This window comes from Leptodactylus fuscus, chromosome 3 (assembly GCF_031893055.1).
Source record: "Leptodactylus fuscus isolate aLepFus1 chromosome 3, aLepFus1.hap2, whole genome shotgun sequence".
NCBI classification, from domain to species: domain Eukaryota; kingdom Metazoa; phylum Chordata; class Amphibia; order Anura; family Leptodactylidae; genus Leptodactylus; species Leptodactylus fuscus.
In genome coordinates this window covers 182225175-182249435 of record NC_134267.1, presented here as the reverse complement: position 1 = coordinate 182249435, position 24261 = coordinate 182225175, and the positions used below count along the sequence as shown (strand labels likewise).

Genomic DNA, 24261 nt, shown 5'->3' with positions numbered 1-24261 from the left:
TATACCTTTTGTATAGGTGCCTTATTTATTATTTCATGTTGGTTTTCTCTGCGTGCACATGGATAATTATAGCTGTGGCCCTGAACCTTGGTAAAGTGCACGTGTGAACATTTTCATGGCGAACATATGGTGTGGGAAACATTACAAGTCTGAATTACCAAGTACAGGCAACAACAGCATGTGAAAGGCCAGTGAAACATAGTGCAGAATTTTCCATCAGGGAACACAATCAGAAGTTCACATGCTGGAGGTGAGTGTGCACTGAGGCATCTCAGCCATACAGAGTGGGGCAGAAATCTAGGTAGGCCAGTGCAGGGATGACTCGGTCTGCCAGATCTACTACATGCACTAGAAATACTAAGAGCCTGGAGCCTCTCAGTAATGCTAGTAAGTTGTGCCCCCTGAGTACTCGCCTGCAAGCACCAAAGTTAGGTAGATTGTGCTGCTGCTCACCTGCAGAAATCAGTGCAGGTACCCGCAGCAAAGGATGCGTGTGCTGCCACACAGTGTCCTCATTGCAGTATAGCAGCACTGATTAATTATGGATTATTTCTCATTACTGGCTACGTGTTAATAACAAAACTTCCCATCCAGTAATGAGAAATAGCTCATAATCAGTATTTTAATTACATATAAATGAAAGCACTGGCAGTCCCAGCACTGTGTGTGGGGGTATGCTACAATTGGGACACTGGGTGGCAGTACCTTCTGGCTAATGCTAAATGCCTATTTATGTTGCATCACAAAAAATTCAATGTATCTATATGGTGTCACATTGCAACATGCAGCATTATGCGAATATCATGAAAAAATCCAAACCTATTGGAATTTTGACTTGGTTCGCATATGTTTTTTTGCCATTGACTTCAAGTTGCACTACTATTTTAGTTGCATGACACATATCACCGCGTAGCCCTAGCCCTAAACCTACTGGTAGGGAAGTCATTGACTGCTTGGCAGTTGTAGGCATAGCATGTGGATGAGAGTTGTTTAAATCAGGGGTGAGCCTAACCTCCTCACACAACCGTCTCCAAGATTTCTCCCGTGCATCCCCCATACTCTGGAACTCCTTACCAAGACACATAAGACTGACCCCAACAATCACAGACTTATTACAGAATAATCTATATAAACACAATATATGGTCCTCACACAGTATATGGCCCCCTATTTTTTTAACACAAATAAAAGACAAGGCCCCCCTTTTTTGTCTGCTACACAGTATATGTCTCCCTATCTTTTGGTTTGAACAACATACAAGGCCTGACTTTTTTTGTCACCCACACGGTATATAACCCCAGTTTTTTGCCCTCCACCATTATATGTTGGGCCACTAAATATTGGATTATTACATCAGGTATTGGCTGATAACATACTCGCCTACCCACGCTCCTATTCAAGCTGCCTCCATCCTGGAAGAGTGCTTCAGGATTGTGAAGTAACAGCATAGGCCGGCCTGGATAGGTGCATGGATTGATGAATACAGGACATTAGCCTTAATAAATTCTTACACTGATTACAATGTGGATATTCACATGTCTATTTTTTTGATGGACCGCCATGAATTTGTCAATAGTGAGTAAAAGTGGAATCACCGCATACTTTGTTGAAACAAAATTGGCTTATCTTTTTCCTCTTGTTATTTGCTGTCAGGGGAGAATTTGTCTCCCAAATAACAATAGCACTTACATGCCATCAAAACAAGCTAATTTTTCCACAAAACCATTTCTGTTTGCAATATTACCATCACTAAAAAACCATTGGTAAACACCTTTACCTCTGAAAAAAAAAAAAAAAAAAAGGTAATATTTGGAGTGTTCCTTTGGCATTCATGTCTCTTTCACTTTCACATAGTTTAGGCTTGAGAGGTTCTGCTCAACTTTAATGTTAGGCTATATTCCCATCAGAATGTACTGTATGTCTTCCGATGAAGGTTTACATTGGGAGAACTCCTTGGCTATACTTCTGATAGAAGACTGCAATGTATCTGACTGTATAGGCATGTCACCTGACTCAGGGTACCTCGGTCATACCTATATGTATATAGACGGTTATGGCACTGTCATACTCCAGGATCTCAGCTTCATGGTTCATGATGGATGCCATACACTTACATTCACCACTATTAGACTATTATAGCCTCTGCTAAATGGATACATAATTTTACTATAGCCTGCAGAATGGAATAGTGTAGTTTACTGCTCTATTCTGTTCTGTGTTTTTAGCAGTATCCCAATGTACACCAATGAGATGGGGTCCAAAGGACACTCCATTGGTGTCCATCCGACAATTGAAATCTTTGCACATGTGTAATAGTAACATAAACACACACACCCTGACAATATATATATATATATACAGTCCTATGAAAAAGTTTGGGCACCCCTATTAATCTTAATCATTTTTAGTTCTAAATATTTTGGTGTTTGCAACAGCCATTTCAGTTTGATATATCTAATAACTGATGGACACAGTAATATTTCAGGATTCAAATGAGGTTTATTGTACTAACAGAAAATGCGCAATATGCATTAAACCAAAATTTGACCGGTGCAAAAGTATGGGCACCCTTATCATTTTATTTATTTGAATACTCCTAACTACTTTTTACTGACTTACTGAAGCACAAAATTGGTTTTGTAACCTCAGTGAGCTTTGAACTTCATAGCCAGGTGTATCCAATCATGAGAAAAGGTATTTAAGGTGGCCAATTGAAAGTTGTTCTACTATTTGAATCTCCTCTGAAGAGTGGCATCATGGGCTACTCAAAACAACTCTCAAATGATCTGAAAACAAAGATTGTTCAACATAGTTGTTCAGCGGAAGGATACAAAAAGCTGTCTCAGAGATTTAACCTGTCAGTTTCCACTGTGAGGAACATAGTAAGGAAATGGAAGACCACAGGGACAGTTCTTGTTAAGCCCAGAAGTGGCAGGCCAAGAAAAATATCAGAAAGGCAGAGAAGAAGAATGGTGAGAACAGTCAAGGACAATCCACAGACCACCTCCAAAGAGCTGCAGCATCATCTTGCTGCAGATGGTGTCACTGTGCATCGGTCAACTATACAGCGCACTTTGCACAAATAGAAGCTGTATGGGAGAGTGATGAGAAAGAAGCCGTTTCTGCACGTACACCACAAATAGAGTTGCCTGAGGTATGAAAAAGCACATTTGGACAAGGCAGCTTCACTTTGGAAACAAAAATTGAGTTGTTTGGTTATAAAAAAAAGGCGTTATGCATGGCGTCCAAAAAGAAACAGCATTCCAAGAAAAACACATGCTACCCACTGTAAAATTTGGTGGAGGTTCCATCATGCTTTGGGGCTGTGTGGCCAATGCCGGCATCGGGAATCTTGTTAAAGTTGAGAGTCGCATGGATTCCACTCAGTATCAGCAGATTCTTGAGAATAATGTTCAAGAATCAGTGACGAAGTTGAAGTTACGCCGGGGATGGATATTTCAGCAAGACAATGATCCAAAACACTGCTCCAAATCCTCAGGCATTCATGCAGAGGAACAATTACAATGTTCTGGAATGGCCATCCCAGTCCCCAGACCTGAATATCATTGAACATCTGTGGGATGATTTGAAGCGGGCTGTCCATGCTCGGCGACCATCTAACTTAACTGAACTTGAATTGTTTGTCCAAAATACCTTTATCCAGGATCCAGGAACTGATTAAAAGCTACAGGAAGCGACTAGAGGCTGTTATCTTTGCAAAAGGAGGATGTACTAAATATTAATGTCACTTTTCTGTTGAGGTGCCCATACTTTTGCACCGGTCAAATTTTGGTTTAATGCATATTGTGCATTTTCTGTTAGTACAATAAACCTCATTTCAATCCTGAAATATTACTGTGTCCATCAGTTATTAGATATATCAAACTGAAATGGCTGTTGCAAATACCAAAATATTTAGAACTAAAAATGATTAAGATTAATAGGGGTGCCCAAACTTTTTCATAGGACTGTATATATATATATATATATATATATATATATATATATATATATATATGTATATAATGTTATGACAGCTACTTAGAAGCGTGATAGCAGTTCAGATTTATATATATTGAGTTTTTCCAGGCAGTTCATCTTTCTAAAGACAGACCAGATGTTTCTGCCATCAAGCTTCCAAGTGGCAGTAACCACTAACCTCCACTACACTGCGCAAAGAGCTGTCTGCTTCCAGTTCTACCTACTGTAGCTACTGATATGAGCTGATCCCTAGGGCTGCTGGGTATCAGACCCCCACTAATATTAAATCAATAACCATTATTCTAGTATATAACGTTGCAGACAATTAAAACTGATTAAAAAGCCATTACTCATAACTAGAGATGAGCGAACAGTGAAATATTCGAGATTCGATATTCGTTTCGAGTAGAGCCTCAATATTCAACTACTCGATCGAATATCGAATCCCATTATAGTCTATGGGAAAAAATGTTTGTTTCAGGGGAAACCACTATTCGACTAAAGGAGAGTCACCAAGTCCACGAATAGCAGGAGGAGAGTGTTTAGGAGGAGCGCTGTGCAGTTAAAGCACACGGACTCCATTATAGTCTATGGGAACCATGCGCTTTAACTGCACAGCGCTTGCAGTTGTGCTGATAAGAAGTCAGCTCCCTCATAACAGCAAGCTTCCAGCTCTCCTGACTAGCAAAGACGAGCCTGCTGCAGAACCAGCGTTGATTTGCCGCAGGATCGTCCTAGCTAATCAGGAGAGCTAGCAGCTTGCTGTTATGAGGGAGCTGACTTTTTCTCATAGGAATGAACTGACCGGCGTTGATTGGCCAGTGTACAGCATTCGGCCAAACAACGCTCGTCCTGCCGGAGGCTCGTCTATGAGGAGGCAGAGTCTAAGATCGGACTACAATGGAGACTGTTGTAGTCCGATCTTAGACTCCGTCTCCTCACAGACGAGCCTCTGGCAGAACCAGCGTTGATTGGCCGACGTGACGTCTCCCCTCCCAGTACCCGCCCACACTCTCCTAAGCCACAAGCCCCGCCTTCTTCCTAGGTCTTTAACACTAATCTGGGAGGCGGGGGCAGCGAGGCGAAGAAGAACGAGAACACCGGGCACCGGACCAGCCATCTCTGCAGGTAAGTAGCTACTAGAGATGTTAGCTAGTCTCCCATTAGAATGAATGGACGCAGCTGGCATGCAGGGGGTTAAGACTGTTTGCCGGCTGCTTCCATTCATTCCTATGGAACCACAGCGGAGCCTTCACACTGAATATACAGTCCGCTCATTCTGAACATAATCTCGTTCAGAATGAGCGGTGTTAAAACAGATCCCATTGATTTCTATGGGTGCCGGCATACATGCGCTCCCCATTGAAATCAATGGGAGGCTTTTTAACCTATTGCTTTCCATGTGATACGTGCGTAGCCTATACTCAGTGTGAAGGCTAACATTATTAGCTTTTCCCACAATGCTTGGCCAGTAGCAAAGCATTGTGGTAAATAATCACTGATCTCGATTCCACCTAAAAAAATTGTGTTCGGAATTCCGTTCGCGATCGCGACATTTTCTCGATCGCCAATCGGAATCTGATCTTTTCCGAACACGATCGCTCAACCCTACTGTTAATTTGCTGCGAATAGCTAGTAGTATTCGATCGAGTACGAATATTTTGAATACCATATTATTCAATCGAATACCTACTCAACCGAATACTACTCGCTCATCTCTACTCATAATGCTTGCCATGTGGTGGGGAAGACATGGCCCTGTTCGCATGTTCCCGGTACTATGGCAGAGGTGAGCTTGGGTTTGAGCTAATGTAGTCTGGATCATTTGCCTTATGGCTGGTTGGTATATGTTTACAACCTCCCCTATATTGAATTGTGTTTGGCTGGGGTAATCTCTTGGATTTGCACTTATGCACTTATACTCCAATTTACCATTGATGGATTAATTTCTCCTTGTAGAGTATTTTGGTAGTTTTTCATATGTATTGTCTATGTGGCATTTTGGTATAGTAATATCTAAACTTTATGTATTTCTATTTATTTATTAAGAATTCTATATGTTGTGAGGTGACTTTATATATATTTCTACAGTTTCAAACGCAAACTAAAGACGCATTTTTTCAGACAGGCCTATCACAATTCCTAATGCAAACCCTTCTTGATGCCTTTTCAGCCTAACATATTTGTCCATGCTCTATCCACATGTTAAAGGACACTACTAGTGACGGCCCATAAAGCTTTGTTTGTGTAATGGCTGCAACCTCTATTACAAAATTGTCTGAACACTGTATAAGCAATGCCGCCCCTCCTACCTCTTGTGTCATCCCCTCTACCTCATAGATTGTAAGCTCTTGTGAGCAGGGCCCTCAGTCCCATTGTGTGAAATGACGTTCTTTGTTTTGTATCTGTCTGTATCTGAACCCTACAAATTGTACAGCGCTGCGGAATATGTTGGTGCTATATAAATAAAATTTATTATTATTATTATTTGTTAATTCAAGTTGGTTTGTTATATATTTATGAGGAGTGATCTATATTATGCCATATTTTTCTTCCAGCATTTGACATATTTATTATGGTGATGTTTATATTGAAATGATGACTTTCAATATTTAATATTCCGCTGTACCACACTGTTCCAGAAAGGATATCGATTTAATAAAGATGAACTTTGGATTACATTAATTTTGGTATTTTGGGAGCAATTATTGGTTGTCTGTGCTAGTATTTTGGGGTTCTCAAGTTTTCAGTTTTTTTTTTTTTGCTTTTTTTTTTAAAATTCTTTTTATATTGGACTGTATAAGTGCCTGGAGAAAAGTGCCAGTTTTTCATTTCTGACATCCATATTAAACACCAGTAACTTTTAGAAAACAGGCCTTCAACAAAATTACTTGATTTATGAGAAAGGGGGTATCATTTGTGAATCCCCATCACACTCTGTATGGGTTCCCTGTGTGTGGAGGAGCTGCCCAGCGCTACCTTTCCTTCTTAAGGGTAAGTTCACATGTGAGTTTTTTGGACTGGAATTTGACGCAGAGGCCGCCTCAGATTCTGATCCAAGATACAGCTAGCCGCGACTGGATGCTGGTGCAAATAAATGGGCCTAGTCGGGAAGGAGGTTTTGTGAGGCGGACGTCCACGGCTGAAGAATCCGCCGCAGAATCCTCCTGAAGAAAGGGCAGGTCACTTCTTTTTTCCGATCGCGGGAAAAGAAAATGACTGTCTCTCATTGATTTCAATGGGAAGAATTTTTTTTAGCCTGATTCTGATGCGTATTCCGCGTCAAAATCTGGCCTAAAAAACCCTGTCTGAACCCAGCCTAAGTGAGTTGTTGGTGAGTGTATTTTCCGTCTTAGTGTCTCAATAAGATTAAACAAAATGCTTGCACGCTCTTATATGAGAAAAAGTGGTTTTATAGAACGTGTATGGTTTTATTGACCCTTAAATCGCTGATATATTTTTTTTATAAACAAGATAGTCTAAAAAGCCAGTGTTACTTTTGATGCTGCTTGAAGTATATATATGGGCAGCCCAAGAAGCCCCTTCCCGGTAATCTGTTTTCACATCTTTTGGGCCACATGTCTCCTCATCCTAATTCTGTAAGAACTTTCTGGTGAACAAGAGTCACAGACCAACTACATCCTCCAAACCACACCTTCCTTTACCTCAGTAAACCGGACCTGTAGTTTTGGTTTTAAAAAGGGGAAACTCTAGGTTTATAGCAATGATGTCTTGTAGCAAACTTACCCTACTTGTGGGTAGTCAACCAGAAGAATGTCAATTTATGCTGTGTGTTTCACTGTGACTTTCAACCTTTACAGATAAAAGAGGGAACGCTGCCCCATTTTGTTTGTTTTTGCCACAATAGCATTGAAGAAACCCACTGGTAATGTTTCCTGATGGAAAATCTGCAACGGGAACCATTCTGTGGGCATCTAGCCTTATAGTGCTGCGAACTGAGGCAGTGGATTATGGAAGCCATGTAATAGCAACCACATCTCCGCTTCCTTTTTTTATTTTAGTGAAGTGAAATCTAATCTAGCACATTATCTCCTTGTTAACCAATAGTTTGACTAGGTCAGTGCAAAATGGAGAACAAATAGATTTATTGAAATATCTGTATTTAACCTGTGAGTAATGTCTGGAGATAAAAAAGAAGAGAAACCTCTTGTGTCTGCTGGGTTCTTATTAGCTGTGTGTGCAGTTATGTCTTTAAGGTCTTTAAGGTAAGGATATTGGGGGTCAATCTCTTCCTCAGGCTGCTGACATGAATATGAGGGCGCTATGTAAGTAAAACAAAATCAATCGTTATATAAATAAATTTGTATTTTTACTTTGCGCTTAGAAGAAATGATTCTACAATATAATATACATATACCATAAGGGAGAATACATATGTAGATTAATATGTGCTGTACAGTATACGTGATTTACCATTCATATGACCACCGGTCATAGTATATTTTTGGACACTAAATCTAATCTGCCCCCTCACATGCATTGGACAGTAAAATTGGATCCATCAATTAGCCATAATTTGCTTTGATTTTATTCAGCTGCAGTTCATTTCTACTTAACCATTACTCACATCCGACCTTACTATGAATTAAAAATAAATGACATAAAACCGATTTTCGTCTGAGTTTCCTTTTATTTGTATTTCTTCTCATCCGTCATTGACTATTCATTTTTTCCAATTTTTTCCAATTGGTAATTAAAACCAAGGACGTCAAAAAGAATTACAAAGAAAATATTAAATATGAATAGAAAATGGATAATCTTCCTTTCATGGTTTGAAATTGGAATGATGCCTTTCACTTAGGAGTTGTTCAGGACGTGGTTGGCAATGTATTTCACAGCCAGAAGAGTTTCCTCAGAGGTAGGCTTGATCTGAGATTCAGGGAGAGCGAAGCCGTATCTTCCAGTGTCACGCAGCTCAAATGTGAAAGAATATTTCACACCTGCATCATAAGCCCAGTCATCGGAGCCTCCAGCGGCCAGGTCTGCAAGCCAAAGGGTAAAAAAGTCAATACAGAGAGATCGTCACCAGAACCCGCATTTCAATCCAACCCCACAGATAGATAGGTTAGGTGATGTAGCCTAGGGAGTTATGATCATTGCTAGAATAATAACTTACAGATTGTGGTTCCTCCAGCACCATAGGTGTATTTGGTTCCATATAAAGCAGTAAGTGCAGAGACTGCTCCCCTGGCAACATTGTTCTGTAATAGACATAAGTACATGTAAGTTTCATGTAGAGATTGTATTAGAAATCTGACTCATTGCTTCCAGAGCTACAGTCAGCAATCACAGTATACACGTGACAGGGACTAATTGGTTAAATGTGTCACAATTAGAAATACTTGTGTTTATACAGTTTATACATTATGGAATAATGGATCTAAAGAGATTACATTCTGCTAATGGAAGACATCAAGCATAAGCTAACATTAATGGAAGCAAACGTTTGCTTTTCGCTCTCATTCATATTTTCCATAGGCTTAAATTGATAATGAAGAAAAGCAAACATAAATAAGCAAAAAAAATCACTGTCATAGTGTGCACTGTTATACCGCTTATGTACACTCCTAATCACTGAGATAAAGAGAGTGACAGCTCTATATTAGGTTCAGAAGAACTTTGTCATATCTGTGCAAAAATGTGCTTTACTGTTATGCTGTATCTATTATTTGACGGTTTTCAACTGCACATGCTGTATACTGTTACTTTTGCAATTTTATCTCTTCGCCTTTGTACAATTGACAATGCGCTTTTCTCACTCGAGGGACTCAATGCACAGCTCACTATGGACTAGGGAAGTTAGTGGCTGCTGTACAGGCACTCATCCCCAACACTAAAAAAGGTCAGATGTTTTATGGGAAGCCAATTTACCTATCTGTATATTTTTGGCAGGTGGGAGAAAACCTTGGTCAGATTCGAACCTAATGCTAGAAGACGACAGTGCTAACCACTGAGCCACCATGCTGTGATGCAAGTAATGTTGAGTACAAAATGACAAGGACTTGGTTATTTGTACTAGTTAGGATATACATCACTGCTATGTAACTATTGTTTCCCTTCTTGTGTTAAACTGAAGGCAAAGTACCATGAGGCAAACTATCTAATATATATTGGTATATGCTCTCCTGATGGTAGATGCAGGAGAGAAGGATAAGGCATTTGGATTGTGGTTGGAAGAGATTGCAGCCATATGTGAGTTATGTGAATTATATGGTCAACTTAAGTGAATAAGAAATGCAGATTATAGGATCAGCTGAAAGTTTCTTCCTGTTACCTAATTCAAGCCATTTAAAGGTTTTTTCCAGCCCAAATGGATTTTCCATACTAATGACCTGTCCTCTGGATAAGACATTAGCATGTGATCTGTGGTGTACAGACACCTGGCCCTGCACTGATCAGCCGTTCTAATGGCTTCTGGGCACCGGAATCTACTGCAGAGTTTGGGGAGACTGTGCAGTCTTCTGCTCGTCATCTAATAGGAGTGGAATTCTAGTTCTCCAGAACCATCCCCATCCAGTGGACAGAGCTATTACTGAAAAAGTGAAAAATGAATTTGGGGCCTGGAAAACCCGTTAAGTATTTCTGGAATGAAACCACCATGAGCCCATGGAACTAGGATCAATGATAATATGCGGATTCATGGAGTTGAATAAAACAGGCTGAGTTTAGTCTCCCAGTAAAATGGTAGTCAATGAATGAAAGGCAAACTCAAATCTTGAGAATATTGTTTATGTGGATAAGAACATTTTCACATTTAACTATGAATGTTCTCTAGGAGTAAATAAAATGTATGTACATCTGAACTGATGATTCTGTGGTCATTGTAATGCAATAACGATTCTGAATGTTCCTATCAAAAGCTGGATCCACTCAAATAACACTGACTCTAACACAGGTCTTCTTGGCATTTACAGTAGAAACAACTAACAAACTGGATAAAATGAACAGAAATCACTTCTTTGTACGAAATGTATAAAATAAACCAAACCGTAAATGTAAGTGCACGTCCTGCTTACCAGTTCAGTGTGATCCTTGGCAACGGCGTAAGAGTAGGAATAGGGGAAGAGCAACATCTGGGAGTAAGAATGGACGGTCAGGTAAGCCTTGATGGAAGGAATTCTGGCGCGGATGAAGTCAGCAAGGGCTTTGGTTTCCCTCTCAGATTCAGGGGCGGAACCGCAAAATGTGTCATCACAGGCTCTTGAAGAAGCTCCAGCAGCTTAAAATAAGACCCATTAAGATATTAATATACTTTGCTTGGATAGCTTCTCTATATACAGCATTGTGGGGGAAATGTATTATTGGCTTTACACAGAATACTGGCTTAAAAAACCCCAAGTCCCCAAGTCTCAGCCGCACAATAATATGCTAGTTATGGTCTTTTTGTGCTTTTCTTATCACCTTTTAAAAATATTAAACAGAGTGGATGGGGTTTAATGGGAGTGGGTTTTACAAATTTACTATAATTCATGGCAGAAATGATTGCAAATTATAGTACAAATCTATACCGGCTCATAGCTGATACAGATTTGCTTTTCTGTTGCACAGACAGGTTCAATGACGTGCTAATTTCTTAAGATCTCTCTGCACTTTTCTGGCTGGATGCCATCATTTGAAAGTCAAGAGTATATATATTGTCTGTGACGTCAAATAGATATTGGGGCAGAGTGTAAAGTTGTAATATAACGTTATAAATTCTGTTCTAAAGTACATTTAGATATCTTACAAACAACCTTCTAGGTTCTAAAGCCACAAACCACATAGTATATAATAGTAGGGTTTTTTTTGTATTGGACTTCCATAGCTGTGCAATAAGTATGTAGGTTTTTTTGATATAGTATATTTGTGCAAAACTATAGGTGTAAAATGTAGAAAAGCACTTACTACACCATCCAGCATTGAAGTTTCTGTTGGGATCAGTTCCGATGCAGCTGCTGTTCTTGTTCACAGAGCGTGTCTTTCTCCACATACGGTTCTATTGAGAATAATTCTAAATTTAAAGATCTATAAATCAGGCATATTTCACCTAAGGCTACATGAGAGGTGCAAAACAGCCTTGAAAAATGGCCACTTTTCATAGCTTTCACTCAAGGGGCACCCATTGTCACGGATCCTTCCATACATTATAGTGTATGGAGGATCTGTGAAAATGGAAAAAAATAGGACATGAGCTATATTTTGACAGACCATTGCAATGGACCATCAAAACAATGGTTACGTGAATAGCGCCCCATTCACTGATATTGAATCCAATGCTGCTGTGTGACATCTATTAAAAAAACTGACGTCACCTGGCCAGTATTTACTGTGTGAATGTAGCCTAAATCCATTCTAAACCTAGATACTTACTGTGGTCCAAGTGTACACATAGCCATCAACGTTCAGGACTGGAAGAACGTAGAAATCCAGATTGTTGAGAAGGTTGGTGAATTGGGCATCACGACCATAAGAGTTAACAGCCTAAATTAAAAAAAAAACAAAAAAAACATAAGTATATTAGAGCTCTGGATTAGTAATTTTCCGGACTGTGATGCTGTTATATCACCAGGAGATGCTTTTTTATGTGTGTGTTTTGTATATGTCTGTATGTAATGTGCTGAACAGATGTCCAGGTCCATGACTGATGTCACTTATTTCTATCAGACATGGAGTAAGTGCAGTATATAGCTATACTTTATATGCATTTAAAATCTTTATAGTCACCATTATAAGACGTAGGACTAAAATGAGCACTCAGAGTTATTACCAAATTAAACATTTTCGTGACAGCTATGGTGACAGTCTCAATTGGCAGTGCTATATGTCACCTCAGAGATGTATTTGTCTATATCCGATTTTACGATCACTTACTTCCTTCACAAACCACTGGCAGAAAGCAGGGCTGATCCATTCTCTTGCATGGAATCCACAGTCAATGAAGATGGCCCTCTTGTTTGTTCCGCTTTTTCCAACCTTTAAGAAGAGAGTGTAATAAATATAACTGAGTTGATATTTTTACTTGTTTGCAGTCTATAGTTTCGTTCTCTTAAATCTGCTATGTAGCATTGCCCAGTTTAGTCTCATATTAAAGGACTAAAGTTTAAAGTACCCAATGGAGCTTCGGAAATCTGCCAAGGGGCTGCAACATCTTGGTTGGGAAGACAGCTGCATATCTTCAAGCAAACCTTATCTGTGTTCTTAGGATGTTTTTTGGTAAAAATTATCTGGTAGGAGAGTCTGCTCTCTCGGGTACTCTGGAGCACTGGGTTGCAGGTGATAACCTCAGGGGCTGCATATTTGAGACTATCTAAAACTGTTTTTCTGTATACAATGTATCTTTCTACTCAGTCACATATACAGAAGTCTATGGAAAGGTAGAGGAGGAGGAGAGGGCTGCTGCCAGCTTCTTAGTTGGTTTATTGAATCATTTGTGGTACATCCTTAGAGCAGTGTGAATAGAGCTCTCTTATTCTCAGTGTAGCACAGTTTAGCAGCTACGGTTTTTAGGGGTCTTTTCAGGCAGTAAATAGCCCAGTAGTAGTTAAACAATTACACTGATATGTATATATCTACAGCAAGCAACTTGGAACTGGAGCTTGAAAGATCTTAAAAGTGTTTTCTGAAATGATCCCTTGTTGATCCCTGTCTTTGCTGATATTTCTACAGTGTTTATGTGTCCTATACCCATATGACAGACAGTCGCTAGCCTTAAGCATGATGCTGGCATGAATAGCAAACCAAGACTGCTGAGATCAGTGATACAGCAGTCATGTGGATATAAGACACACCACTGCTGCAAGAAAACCATCTGTAACCACTGCGACAGTGGTACTGGAGTGGCTAGGGACTTTGCAAGTGAGTAATGGCTCCTTATTTCTTTTATGGCATTTATTCCCCCCCCCCCCCCTTTTTTTTTTTATGTAGATTGTGAGCCCCACATAGAGCTCACAATGTACATTTTTCCCTATCAGTATGTCTTTGGAATATGGGATGGAAATCCATGCAAACACGGGGAGAACATACAAACTCCTTACAGATGTTTCTTTGCCCTTGGTGGGATTTGAACACCAGGACTCCAGCGCTGCAAGGCTGCAGTGCTAACCACTGAGCCACCGTGTGACCCCTGGCATTTACTCCCTTTAATCTATTTTTTTCTGAACCTAGAACATCCTTTTAAACTGGACTGTCTGAAGAATCTTGCAAGAACATTCTAGTAAAATAAGTTTACTAATACAATTAATAATGTCATAGGCCATGACTATAACCAATGTCTAAGACGGTAGGCTTAATCTCCAATGAAATATACAAGTTGATCTAACTTACCTTGAGCAAGTAAATGGGGCGGCCTTCATATGAAGTTCCAAGCTGAGAACGGGACACCAGACCTGGGTTCTGAGCAGCAATGTTAGCAGACCAAGCATTGATCTGTAGAGGAGGTATAGGTTAGAGAAGTTGTAACCACACTATTGTCTATAATGTAAGTGTTGTGGTAGACATTCTTACTGTGTCAAGATCATTGTACTTCTCATAGCTGTGCACAGCACGGATGTTGCTATCACGTTGCTTTTCCAGGGCATCCTGCAGGTCATCGATCATAACTCTAGGAGAAGAAAATCATAGGTCTCAGTTCACTATAAATAAAGGATTAAATGTGAAAATATGTGGCAAAGATGCACTTTATTCTTTCTTCTTCAAGTATGAAAGGAAGTATTTAATTAAAGATAGTCTAAAGAGTCCTTTATGTCTCTCAATCCAATAATTGTGCCCTGTTGGTTCCTTTAATAGAGGCAAAAACATACCCCACATTAATAAAGCAATATAGAGATATTCATCTTTTTACGGCTATGCAAACCACTCGTGTTCTGTCTGTTATAAATAATGTGGTTTTGAGAATGTTTAGCCTCCAAAATCTGAACTTACTCAAAGGGAATTTCACTTTGTTGAAGGAGAGCCTGAACATCATAGGACACATGACTTTCAGTACGGAAGTCAACATTTCTGCCTGCTGTTACAAGATCTACAGAATCTGGAAACCAGAAGTCAAGCTGGAACAGAAAAAAAATCAAATCAGAAAAATACAGAAACAGAGTTTATTTCTTGTGGACATAAATTTTGAATCAAACTGTATTTATAGTAAAGGGTAAAAGCTGCATTATTTACAGTGATTATGTATGTGAAAAGCCTTATCTCTAGCTTGTTTGTGCATATTTTTGTAAAAGAATTTGCGCATGTACAACACTGTATTTTTAAAAAAAATTATGTATCAGGTTATAACCTGAGATCCATGATCCACCCAAACCACTTCCTCTATGCCCCTTTATATGTCTGGCTAACGTGTGAGTTCTTAGTAAAGGTCTCTATGCTCAGGCATAAATTGTACTTCTTGGTCCCTGATGCCAAATCTGCACCAGGGTCTCTAAACTATCATGGGGTACTATTTCTCATTAAGAAGGTGTTGCCTCAAAGAGGCCACCTTACAGGGAACAGTGACTTATTAAATGATGTATACACTTCTAATAATTCTAGGTAGGAGAGTCTTGGTGTGTGAATCCCTATTTTTTGCCAAGAAGGCAGTGGATGGCCTCCTCCCTCTCTATCCATTTGAAGAAAAATGGTTCACTTCATTCTTCAATCTAACCAAATTGTATACAAGAGTACAGACTACCTCCCAAAATTTCCCAAAGTTGCCTTGGTGCAATTCACCTCTTGCATTATACTCTAAACCTTCATATAGAAAAGCTCTGCATTCATTAGTGGCATAGACATGGTGGGCAGGTGGAGTTTCCAAAACCTCTATATTGCACACCGTATGTACGCTTAATAATAATAATAATAATAATAATAATACATTTTATTATTATTATACGCTTTGATGTGACTGAATGTATACACGGCTCACTTTTGTCTAATCTTTGAGTTATATGGATGTGATACCTGTATAATGCATGCCTACTTTTTACCTTTGCCCACATAGCTGGGACACTTCACACTGGTTAGGGTCTGACACCAAACCTTGTTCCGATTAGGTGTTTTGGTGAGCTGAAAGCCATGTACTTAGTATATGGCTAGAAGCAGGCCTTCTCTTATTCAAGTGAATGGGGCTGCAGTTCCAGATGCTAACACTACACTCTACAGGCCAGAAGCTTTATACACCACTATAATGGAGGAGCCTGGAACTCCAGTACCCCTCCCACAGCCCCATTTATTTGAATATTGAGGTCATCAGTATCAATTACCTTTGGGTCCTGGACAATCCCTTTAAATATTATGTGACTAATGTGTACAAATCTTTAAGAGCAGAGAATGCAGGAGCCAGTGTTCCTTGGCATCCTCTCCTCCCCTCTAGGTCAGTGACTGACTCCTACTCGGAGATAATTAAGAATGGTTTTTCTGACATTCTCTGCACTGCTTTCATACCTAGCAGTTAACCATACACGAGCCATCAGACAAGGAGACACAAAGTGTTAATCATATGGGGGTCAACGGAAACCGTCAAACTCTGAATTAAAGCTACAACATATGACTTAAATGTTCCTTGGTGAATTGTTTGTTGTTTCTAATGTACAAGGACAAAGATGCTTGAAGTCTGATTTAGATGAAGATAAAAGGGAATTTCACTAGACATGAAGAGGAAAGCATGAAGGTTAAAACAATAGGGTTCATTCTTATAACGTAAGCTAACATTCTCCTTGGTAATGGCAAGATCTTCTAGGTGTGTTAAAAAGAATACATAAGGACCATGACCAGGGTACATACAATAATATAAAGATCAAGTAAAACCCTTCATTAATTGACCTGGTTTGCAGCGCTTGGGTATTGGGTAGAGGCAGTAAGAGTTACGGATTTGCCTTTGGGAAATAAAGCGTGTATTTTTTAAAGCAGTCCAAGGCAGGTAGCCTCTGGCATCCAGAAACTGCTGCAAAATCTGATCTATTCGTAGCCTGGGTGTTGGACCCCATGGATCACATACTACTGACTTATCGTGGATAGGTCATCAATATGAAAACTTAACTTGGGCTGAAAAACCTGTTTAAGTATAAATGAGGTAACAATCAGACCATATTTGATTAGTAATCCATGGAGAAATCCAGGCAATTCCATCATTTTAGTCACTTTTTTACTTTTTCTCGTAATTGTAACTCTTTATTTCAATAGGAAACCAGAAAAATTTCCCATCAATGCGGCAGGGAACAATTAAATGACTGATAATCCATCTGTCAGGAATCCTGCTGAACCTAGGCCTCCAGAAAGATGATGCCCTGCCTTTATAAAAATTTCCAGATTGGTCTTTCTAGGCATTTTAATGGGGTAGTTTATAAGCAAATTATGATATGACTGGTTGGTGATCATAATGTGAACCCAACTAAGTTAACAATAAGGACATTAATATATAGCAAGTTATAAGTCAGCTAGTGAAGGAGACTCTCCCCAAACATTTATCATTCTAGCCATACCTTTGCGTTTTCAGCCAAGGATTTGATGATTTGCACATGGTTGTTGTCTTGTGGAAACACCCTGAATACTTTCTCCCTGTAAGTAATATTACATTATTGTAAACACCTGCGTGAAGTTTTTTTCATGTACAATAATTATAGCATAATACTTACCCATAAAAGGCTCTGGGTTCTGCGGACACGGCCGCGATAATCGCGAAGATGAGTACGGTCCACATGGTGATGCAGGTAGGAATTGTTCAGTGTTTCCCAGTTATATATGCTGCCCAGATTGTTTATCTAGCCTATGATAGCAGAGGGAAGGTTCCCGCCCATTCATCTATCTCACGTATGATTAATTATAGCCCTGGCCTTGCTGTGTTTACCCAGGGACTTGTTTTTGTGCACCTGGATTTTATTTATATCATGGCCACGGTGAGGAAATATTGCAATCCATTGGATAAAGTATGCAACTGCTTTTTAGCTTTACTGAAATGACATGTGAGCTTCTGGATACAAAACATGAATGAAACGTTTGCAATGTTCATCATTACTTATCACTGACGTTCTGGATTTACTTTTCATAGTAAAATATACTGTTTCTTTTTATATCTTGTTTAGCATAATAAAGTATGAGAAATTTTCATTGTTGTCCCAGTGTTTTTTTTCTACCTATAGACTCTATAAGGGAAACTTACAGATTCATAATGCCATAAACACAGTTACCATAATAAAATAAGGTCCCCTCATTACAAGAACTAAGTCTTTAGCCTAAGGCCTGGTTCACATCTGCGTTCAGTATTCCGTTTGAGAAGTCCAATAGGGGACCCCCTGAATGGAATACCAAATGCATTAAAAAACGGTGAGCAATGAAAGAACACAGACCCCATACACTATAATTGGGTCCGGTTGTTTGCCACGCAGTTTTCGTGCGAAATATGCGGAGAAAAAAGTGCTGCTTGCACTTCTTTTCACATTTTTTGTGCGGAAACTGAGCAGAATCCACATGGACCCAGTATAGTCTGTGGTTTCTTAGCTTGTTTTAATGAATATAAGTTTCCGATCGGGGGGTCCCCAAGCGGACTCACTGAACAGAATACCGAATGCAGATGTGAACCAGGCTTTAGGATATGCGTCAATTGCATGTTATTTGGGGCATTTTTTTTTTTGTGGTTAATGGACAATAGTGCTGATGCAAGATACCGAACTATCAGCTGTGAGCAGGAGATCTCACTACATACCAAAGGAACTGCCACATGTTATCATGATAGCTGCATATGTCCCCCACCTCTGCAAAAATGTTTTTCTGCCTGTTATATCTACATGCTCTGACCCCCCTCCTCGTGTCCTCCAACCACAATTGGCTGTATTATTAACATCACTCCGCACAGAGAACTAAATGATCCTGCAGTGTGTCTGTGTTTCTTTCTTTTTAGTTGCTATGATTCCTAGGATTTCTCTATCTGCCATGAGCTTGTATGTGTTTCTCTCTTGTACCATCTACTGTACCATCTATGAAACTGTATCACTGAAATTTCCCCATTGTGGGACTATTAAAGGAATATCTTAAAGGAATATCTTATTAGGCGACCGTCAGACATCACAAGACAAAATTAGTATTGGTACCTGTGGCTTTATCTCAGCTTCCATGCGATTGTTATTGAAGAGAGCCCTGGAAACATAGAAGTATTCATCTATAGTCCAGCCATTCTTTTGCGTAAATGTGCTCTCAGCATAAAGACGGATGTCTATCCAAATTATAGTTTTTAAATTATTTAAAAAGTAAAATTTGTCTAGATTTCCAATGCAAAATCTCTTTGGAGTCACTTTGCTTAATCTTAGCTACCCAACACTATTAATGTTAATACGGACCTGTAGATTTAACAAAGTTTAACTTGATACATAAAGTTATGTAGGGAATAGAGATGAGCGAGTACTACTAGCTGTTCAAAGTTAAGATTCGATGCAGAACCAGTGTTGATTGGCAGAATGCTATACATTGCCAATCAACTCTGGTTCTTCTCTTACCTTTAGAAGTCTTCTCCCTGCGCAGCGCTCCCACGTCCTCTTCCGGCTCTGCATTCACTCTGCCAGGCATCGGCCTGGGCAGAGTCGACTGCGCATGTTCGCTTGTAGTGCGGGCATGCGCAGTCGGCTCTGCCCAGGCCCGATGCCTAGCAGAGTGAATTCAAGGCCGGAAGAGGACGCGGGGATGCTGCGCAGGGAGAAGAATCCAGCCCGACCCTCACTCATGGACTTGGTAAGTAGAATTTGATCGAATGTTGCCTACCCCTGAAACGAGCATTTCCCCCAAAGACTATAATGGGGTTCGAAACCCGTTCGAACAGTCGAACAGTGTGCGGCTGTTCGAATTGGATTTCGAACCCCGAACATTTTAGTGTTCGCTCATCTCTAGTAGGGAACACCATTATAACTTTAGATGGTTCAATAACTGCACCATTTCCTCAAAAAAACCATTTTCAGAAGTAAGCTAATAAGGCTGAAATACAGTTAAATATATCAGAATCTGCAAGGGTTTTTATATCCAGGTATGAAGTAAAGAGGCCCTGATATGCCCTCATTTGCAAATTTCTAAAAAAAAAAAGAAGCTCTTTTAAGGCAATGATGTATCTATTAGACCACGTAAAGGTATTATGATGCCTAGTATAATGTCCCCTATAATACACTGTGGTTGGTTTGATATCCAGCTTTTTGGTGACATAGTCATTTTAAGTAAAATAAAGAGTTACACCAAACTTTAACTTAACTGTTTCAATGACTTTTGCTGTTAGTTATCACACTGCAGCAAGTTATCAGTTAAACTTTTGCTACTTCTATATGTCTAAGCTGATGATGTGAACGACTGATATTTCATCATTTTCCATGTGTAAAGAAACCTTGACTCTACCAAGAAAAAAGAATTGTGCTTCAATGAACTCTCCCTTACTTATACTTGAGAGCGTGCCATCACATCCCACTACCAGATAAAGGCACGCTGAACTTATATTTAGGAAATTAGCTTGAATTAAACCATTAAGGGCTCATTTATTAAACACAATTTTTATTAAGATAGCAAAACTGATTTAAACTTCTTTACCTAGTTGGGAACTACAGATGAGCAAACAGGTTTGGATTCCACCAGATTTGACCTGAGTGTAATGAGTTGAGGCCTAGGGAAGACGTGCCAATATAACAAACAGTTATGTCTCGTCTCTCCTGGGTTCCCCTATAGCATCAGTCAGTCCTTTGCATCCTCTTCTCAGCTCTTTTTGCCTCTTGGCTGACATTGCACACCTATGAGTGGGCTGCAGCAAACAAGTGGGGCATGCCAACATAGAGGTGCTTGTGTCTAAGTATCAAGATGTCAACTCACCCCATGTGGGTCCTGAGGCCAAATGACAGGCCTCAGCAGTACCTCTGAGCACATGACATCAGTCAGGAGTCTAGAAGAGTATGCTGAGGGGTCATTGGACACTGAGGGGGTAGTCCAAGAGAGGTAAGGCAATAATACAGTAAGGTTGTAAGAAGAATGAATGAGTGGTTCTTTCCTTGAGTTCTGTTTTTACAAAGTTTCATATTTTTATCTGATTAAAATAAATATCTGAAACATTATTATTTTAGTAAGTAAATTTGCATTATAACATAAGTAATGATGGCATGTACTGATACAATAATCTGCATGTCTGTATTATATGAACTCAGCAAGCCCTATTACTCTGCATTCTTCACATTCATATAGTGTAGACTGTTTATCTGTATGTAAAAAAATATATTTAGTTTCCCTTGGTCCTTCTTTACCAAATCTTCGGAATTTAGTCCTGGGTGGTGTGATGCACAACATAGTCGGACAATATGTCATCTAGGAAATCAAAACACCAATAAACACACAGCATAACAATATATACAATTTAAACACATATATTATTTATTTATTTATTTATTTATTTATTTATATAGCACCATTAATTCCATGGTGCTTCACATTTGGGGGTTACATACAATATACAAAATATACAGGTAGATATAATACTAACAATGACCGACTGGCACGGTGAGGTAGGGGGCCCTGCCTGCAAGAGCTTACAATCTATGAGGGAAGGGGGATAGAGACAGAAGGAGAGGGGGAGACTGTACAGATGGTGGTGTGGTGATAGTGTTATTGGAGGTTGTAGGCCTTCCTGAATAGGTGAGTCTTCAGGGCCTTCTTGAAGCCTGTGATTGTGGGGGTCAGTCTTATGTGTCGTGGTAAGGCGGTCCGGAGTATGGGGGATACGTGGGAGAAATCTTGGAGACAGAGCAGAGCGGAATAGGAAGTCATTGGAGGATCTGAGGTTACATGTGGGCAGGTAGCGGGAGATTAGTTCAGAGATATATGGAGGGGCCAGGTTGTGGATCACTTTGAATGTTAACGTTAGTAGCTTGGAGTAACCAGTGGAGCGACTGGCAGAGGGGAGCAGCCAATGAAGATCAGGGGAGAGGTGAATTAAACGAGCAGCACAGTTTAAGGTGGACTGGAGGGGGCGAGGGTGTTTGCTGGGAGTCCATGGAGAAGGGTGTTGCAGTAGTCTAAGCGGGAGATTATGAGGGCCTGGATGAGCATCTTCGTGGTTTCAGGGGTGAGGAAGGAGGGGATTCGATGGATGTTCTTGAGTTGGAGGTGGCAGGAAACGTTGAGGGTTTGAACGTGTGACTTGAAGGATAGGTCAGAGTCCATGGTTACCCCAAGGCATCAGGCCTGTGGGACAGAGGTAATTGTGGTCCCATTAACTTTGATGGGTCAGGTGGGGGGGCCATACGGGGTGGGGTGAAGATGATGAACTCTGTTTTCTCCATGTTGAGTTTGAGAAAGCGGGAGGAGAGGAAGGAGGCTACAGCTGCTAAACAATCTGGAACTCTGGACAGCAGGGAGGTAATGTTTGGTCCAGAGATGTATATTTGGGTGTCATCGGCATAGCAAAGGTATTGAAAACCATGAGATTCTATGAGTTGACCCAGGCCAAGGGTGTAGATGGAGAACAGGAGGGGTCCTAGGATGGAGCCTTGAGGGACACCTACAGAGAGAGGGCATGGTGAGGAGGTGGTGTGCAAGTGGGAGACGCTGAATGTGCAGTCGGTGAGGTATGAGGAGATCCAGGAAAGGGCAAGGTCTGAGATACCAAGGGATGAGAGAATTTCTAACAGGAGGGAGTGGTCAATTGTGTCAAAGGCAGAGGAGACGTCAAGGAGTAGGAGGACAGAGTAATGGCACTTGGCCTTGGCGGTTAGCAGGTCATTAGTGACTTTTGTTAGGGCAGTTTCAATGGAGTGACGGGGTCTGAAGCCTGACTGTAGTCTGTCAAAGAGCAGGTTGGACGAGAGATAGGAGGAGAGTTCGGAGTGGACATGCTGCTCAAGCAGTTTTGAGGCACATATATAATTTTTGTTATAAAAAATGTATGAAAGCATAGATACATGTTACATCCAACATAGGACTATCAGGAATCACTCCAGATCATGGTAAATACCATCCCTATATACATTTATCCCATTAGTGAGCAATAGCAATATTGTATAATGAATAGTGAATGCATATATCACATTGTATAATAGTGAATGCATAAATCCCAGTTATAGAGCATAGTGCTGCCAATTGAAAAATATATTCCGACCCCAAGTGTCCGACCTCAACTTGTGTTTTGCCCAGCTTCCACTGAGGGCTGACCCGAAATCTGTCTATATTTATTTTAATGGGAAGAAGACACTTTTTTACTCTAGTTTTTTTCAGCTACTTGAAAAAATAAGTGTCATGCTTGATCTTCAAGAGGATTCCATCTGAGAACTACCATGTAAATGAATGGGAGGCAAAAAAGCAAACACTTCCTGGCCAAAGCAGAATTTGAATTTGAATTTGCAAAGTCTGTGGTGGATTCTGCAGTTGATTTGGTGGAGTGAAAAAATTCTGCCTCTGAATTCTTTAAGGAGGACCCTTCAGGTCCTCAGGGCATCTGCGGTTTTATATACCACTAGAAAGCCGACTGTGCACTGAATGCAGCACAGTGTTGGTTTTCCCATTATGTGCCCCTGGTGAAGAGTTATCGGTGCACTTACTGAGAGCTCTTCACTGTCAGAAGGGCGTTCCTGACAGTGTAACTGGGAATGCCCTTCTTGACAGTAGAGTCCATAGCGCTGTACAGTGAGAGGGCATTCCTTACTGCCCAGCCATGATGCTGTGTGGTGAGGAACGCCCCCCCCCCCAGTACTAGCCTATGGACGAGTATTATCAGGAGTATTATCACCCTTCAGCGTCATGACTTGGTGGTAAGGAAAGCCCAGTTACACTGTCAGGAACGCCCTTCTGACAGTGAAGAGCTCTCGGTAAATGAACCAATAGCTCTTCATCTGGGGCACATAACGTGAAAACCAACAGTGCGCTGCATTCAGTGCAGTGTTGGCTCTCTAGCGGTATATAAAACCATAGGTGCCCAGAGGACCTGAAAGGTCCTATTTAAAGAGAAGTTTTTAGCTTCTATGAATTCCACTGTTTGAACTTACAGTAAAACTATTGATTTTATTTTGCTTGCTTATATAGTGCTATCATATTCCGCAGCTCTGTATAGTCATTGTCATTCACTGTCCCATATTGGCCTCCATATCAGTATGTCTTTGGAGTGTGGGAGGAAACCCACACAAACACGGGGAGAACTTACAGACTCCTTATAGATGTTGTCCTTGGCAGGATTTGAACCCAGAACTCCAGCGATACAAGGCTAACCGCTAAGCCAAACAATGAATAGTATATGCAATAAATCACTGTTGTGTATAAATTAATTTGAGTTTTACATTTGGTCTGTTACAACACTGTTCCCCT

The 24261-nt window shown here is 40.3% G+C and overlaps 1 protein-coding gene across 1 annotated transcript; it reads right to left on the bottom strand.

Moving 5' to 3' along the window:
* Positions 1–8612: 8612 nt before the first annotated feature.
* CPB1 (carboxypeptidase B1) lies at positions 8613–17653 on the bottom strand. The gene is made up of 11 exons (XM_075266731.1): positions 17589–17653; positions 17436–17511; positions 14902–15026; positions 14485–14581; positions 14305–14406; positions 12853–12954; positions 12352–12462; positions 11887–11977; positions 11019–11221; positions 9119–9203; positions 8613–8984 (listed from the first exon to the last, which is right to left on the bottom strand). Exons 1-11 carry the CDS (start codon positions 17651–17653, stop codon positions 8800–8802), a joined length of 1242 nt encoding a protein of 413 aa, XP_075122832.1. The 3' UTR covers positions 8613–8799.
* Between the last annotated feature and the right edge of the window lie 6608 nt (positions 17654–24261).

Excerpts from the sequence above, each read along its gene's own strand:
- CPB1 (XM_075266731.1), bottom strand. The coding sequence starts at position 17,653 with ATGTGGACCGTACTCATCTTCGCGATTATCGCGGCCGTGTCCGCAGAA. Across the intron at positions 11,222-11,886 it reads CTTCAATGCTGGATGGTGTA|CTGCTGGAGCTTCTTCAAGA; the intron begins GTAAGTGCTTTT and ends TCTTATTTTAAG. Across the intron at positions 8,985-9,118 it reads TGCTGGAGGAACCACAATCT|ACCTGGCCGCTGGAGGCTCC; the intron begins GTAAGTTATTAT and ends TTTGGCTTGCAG.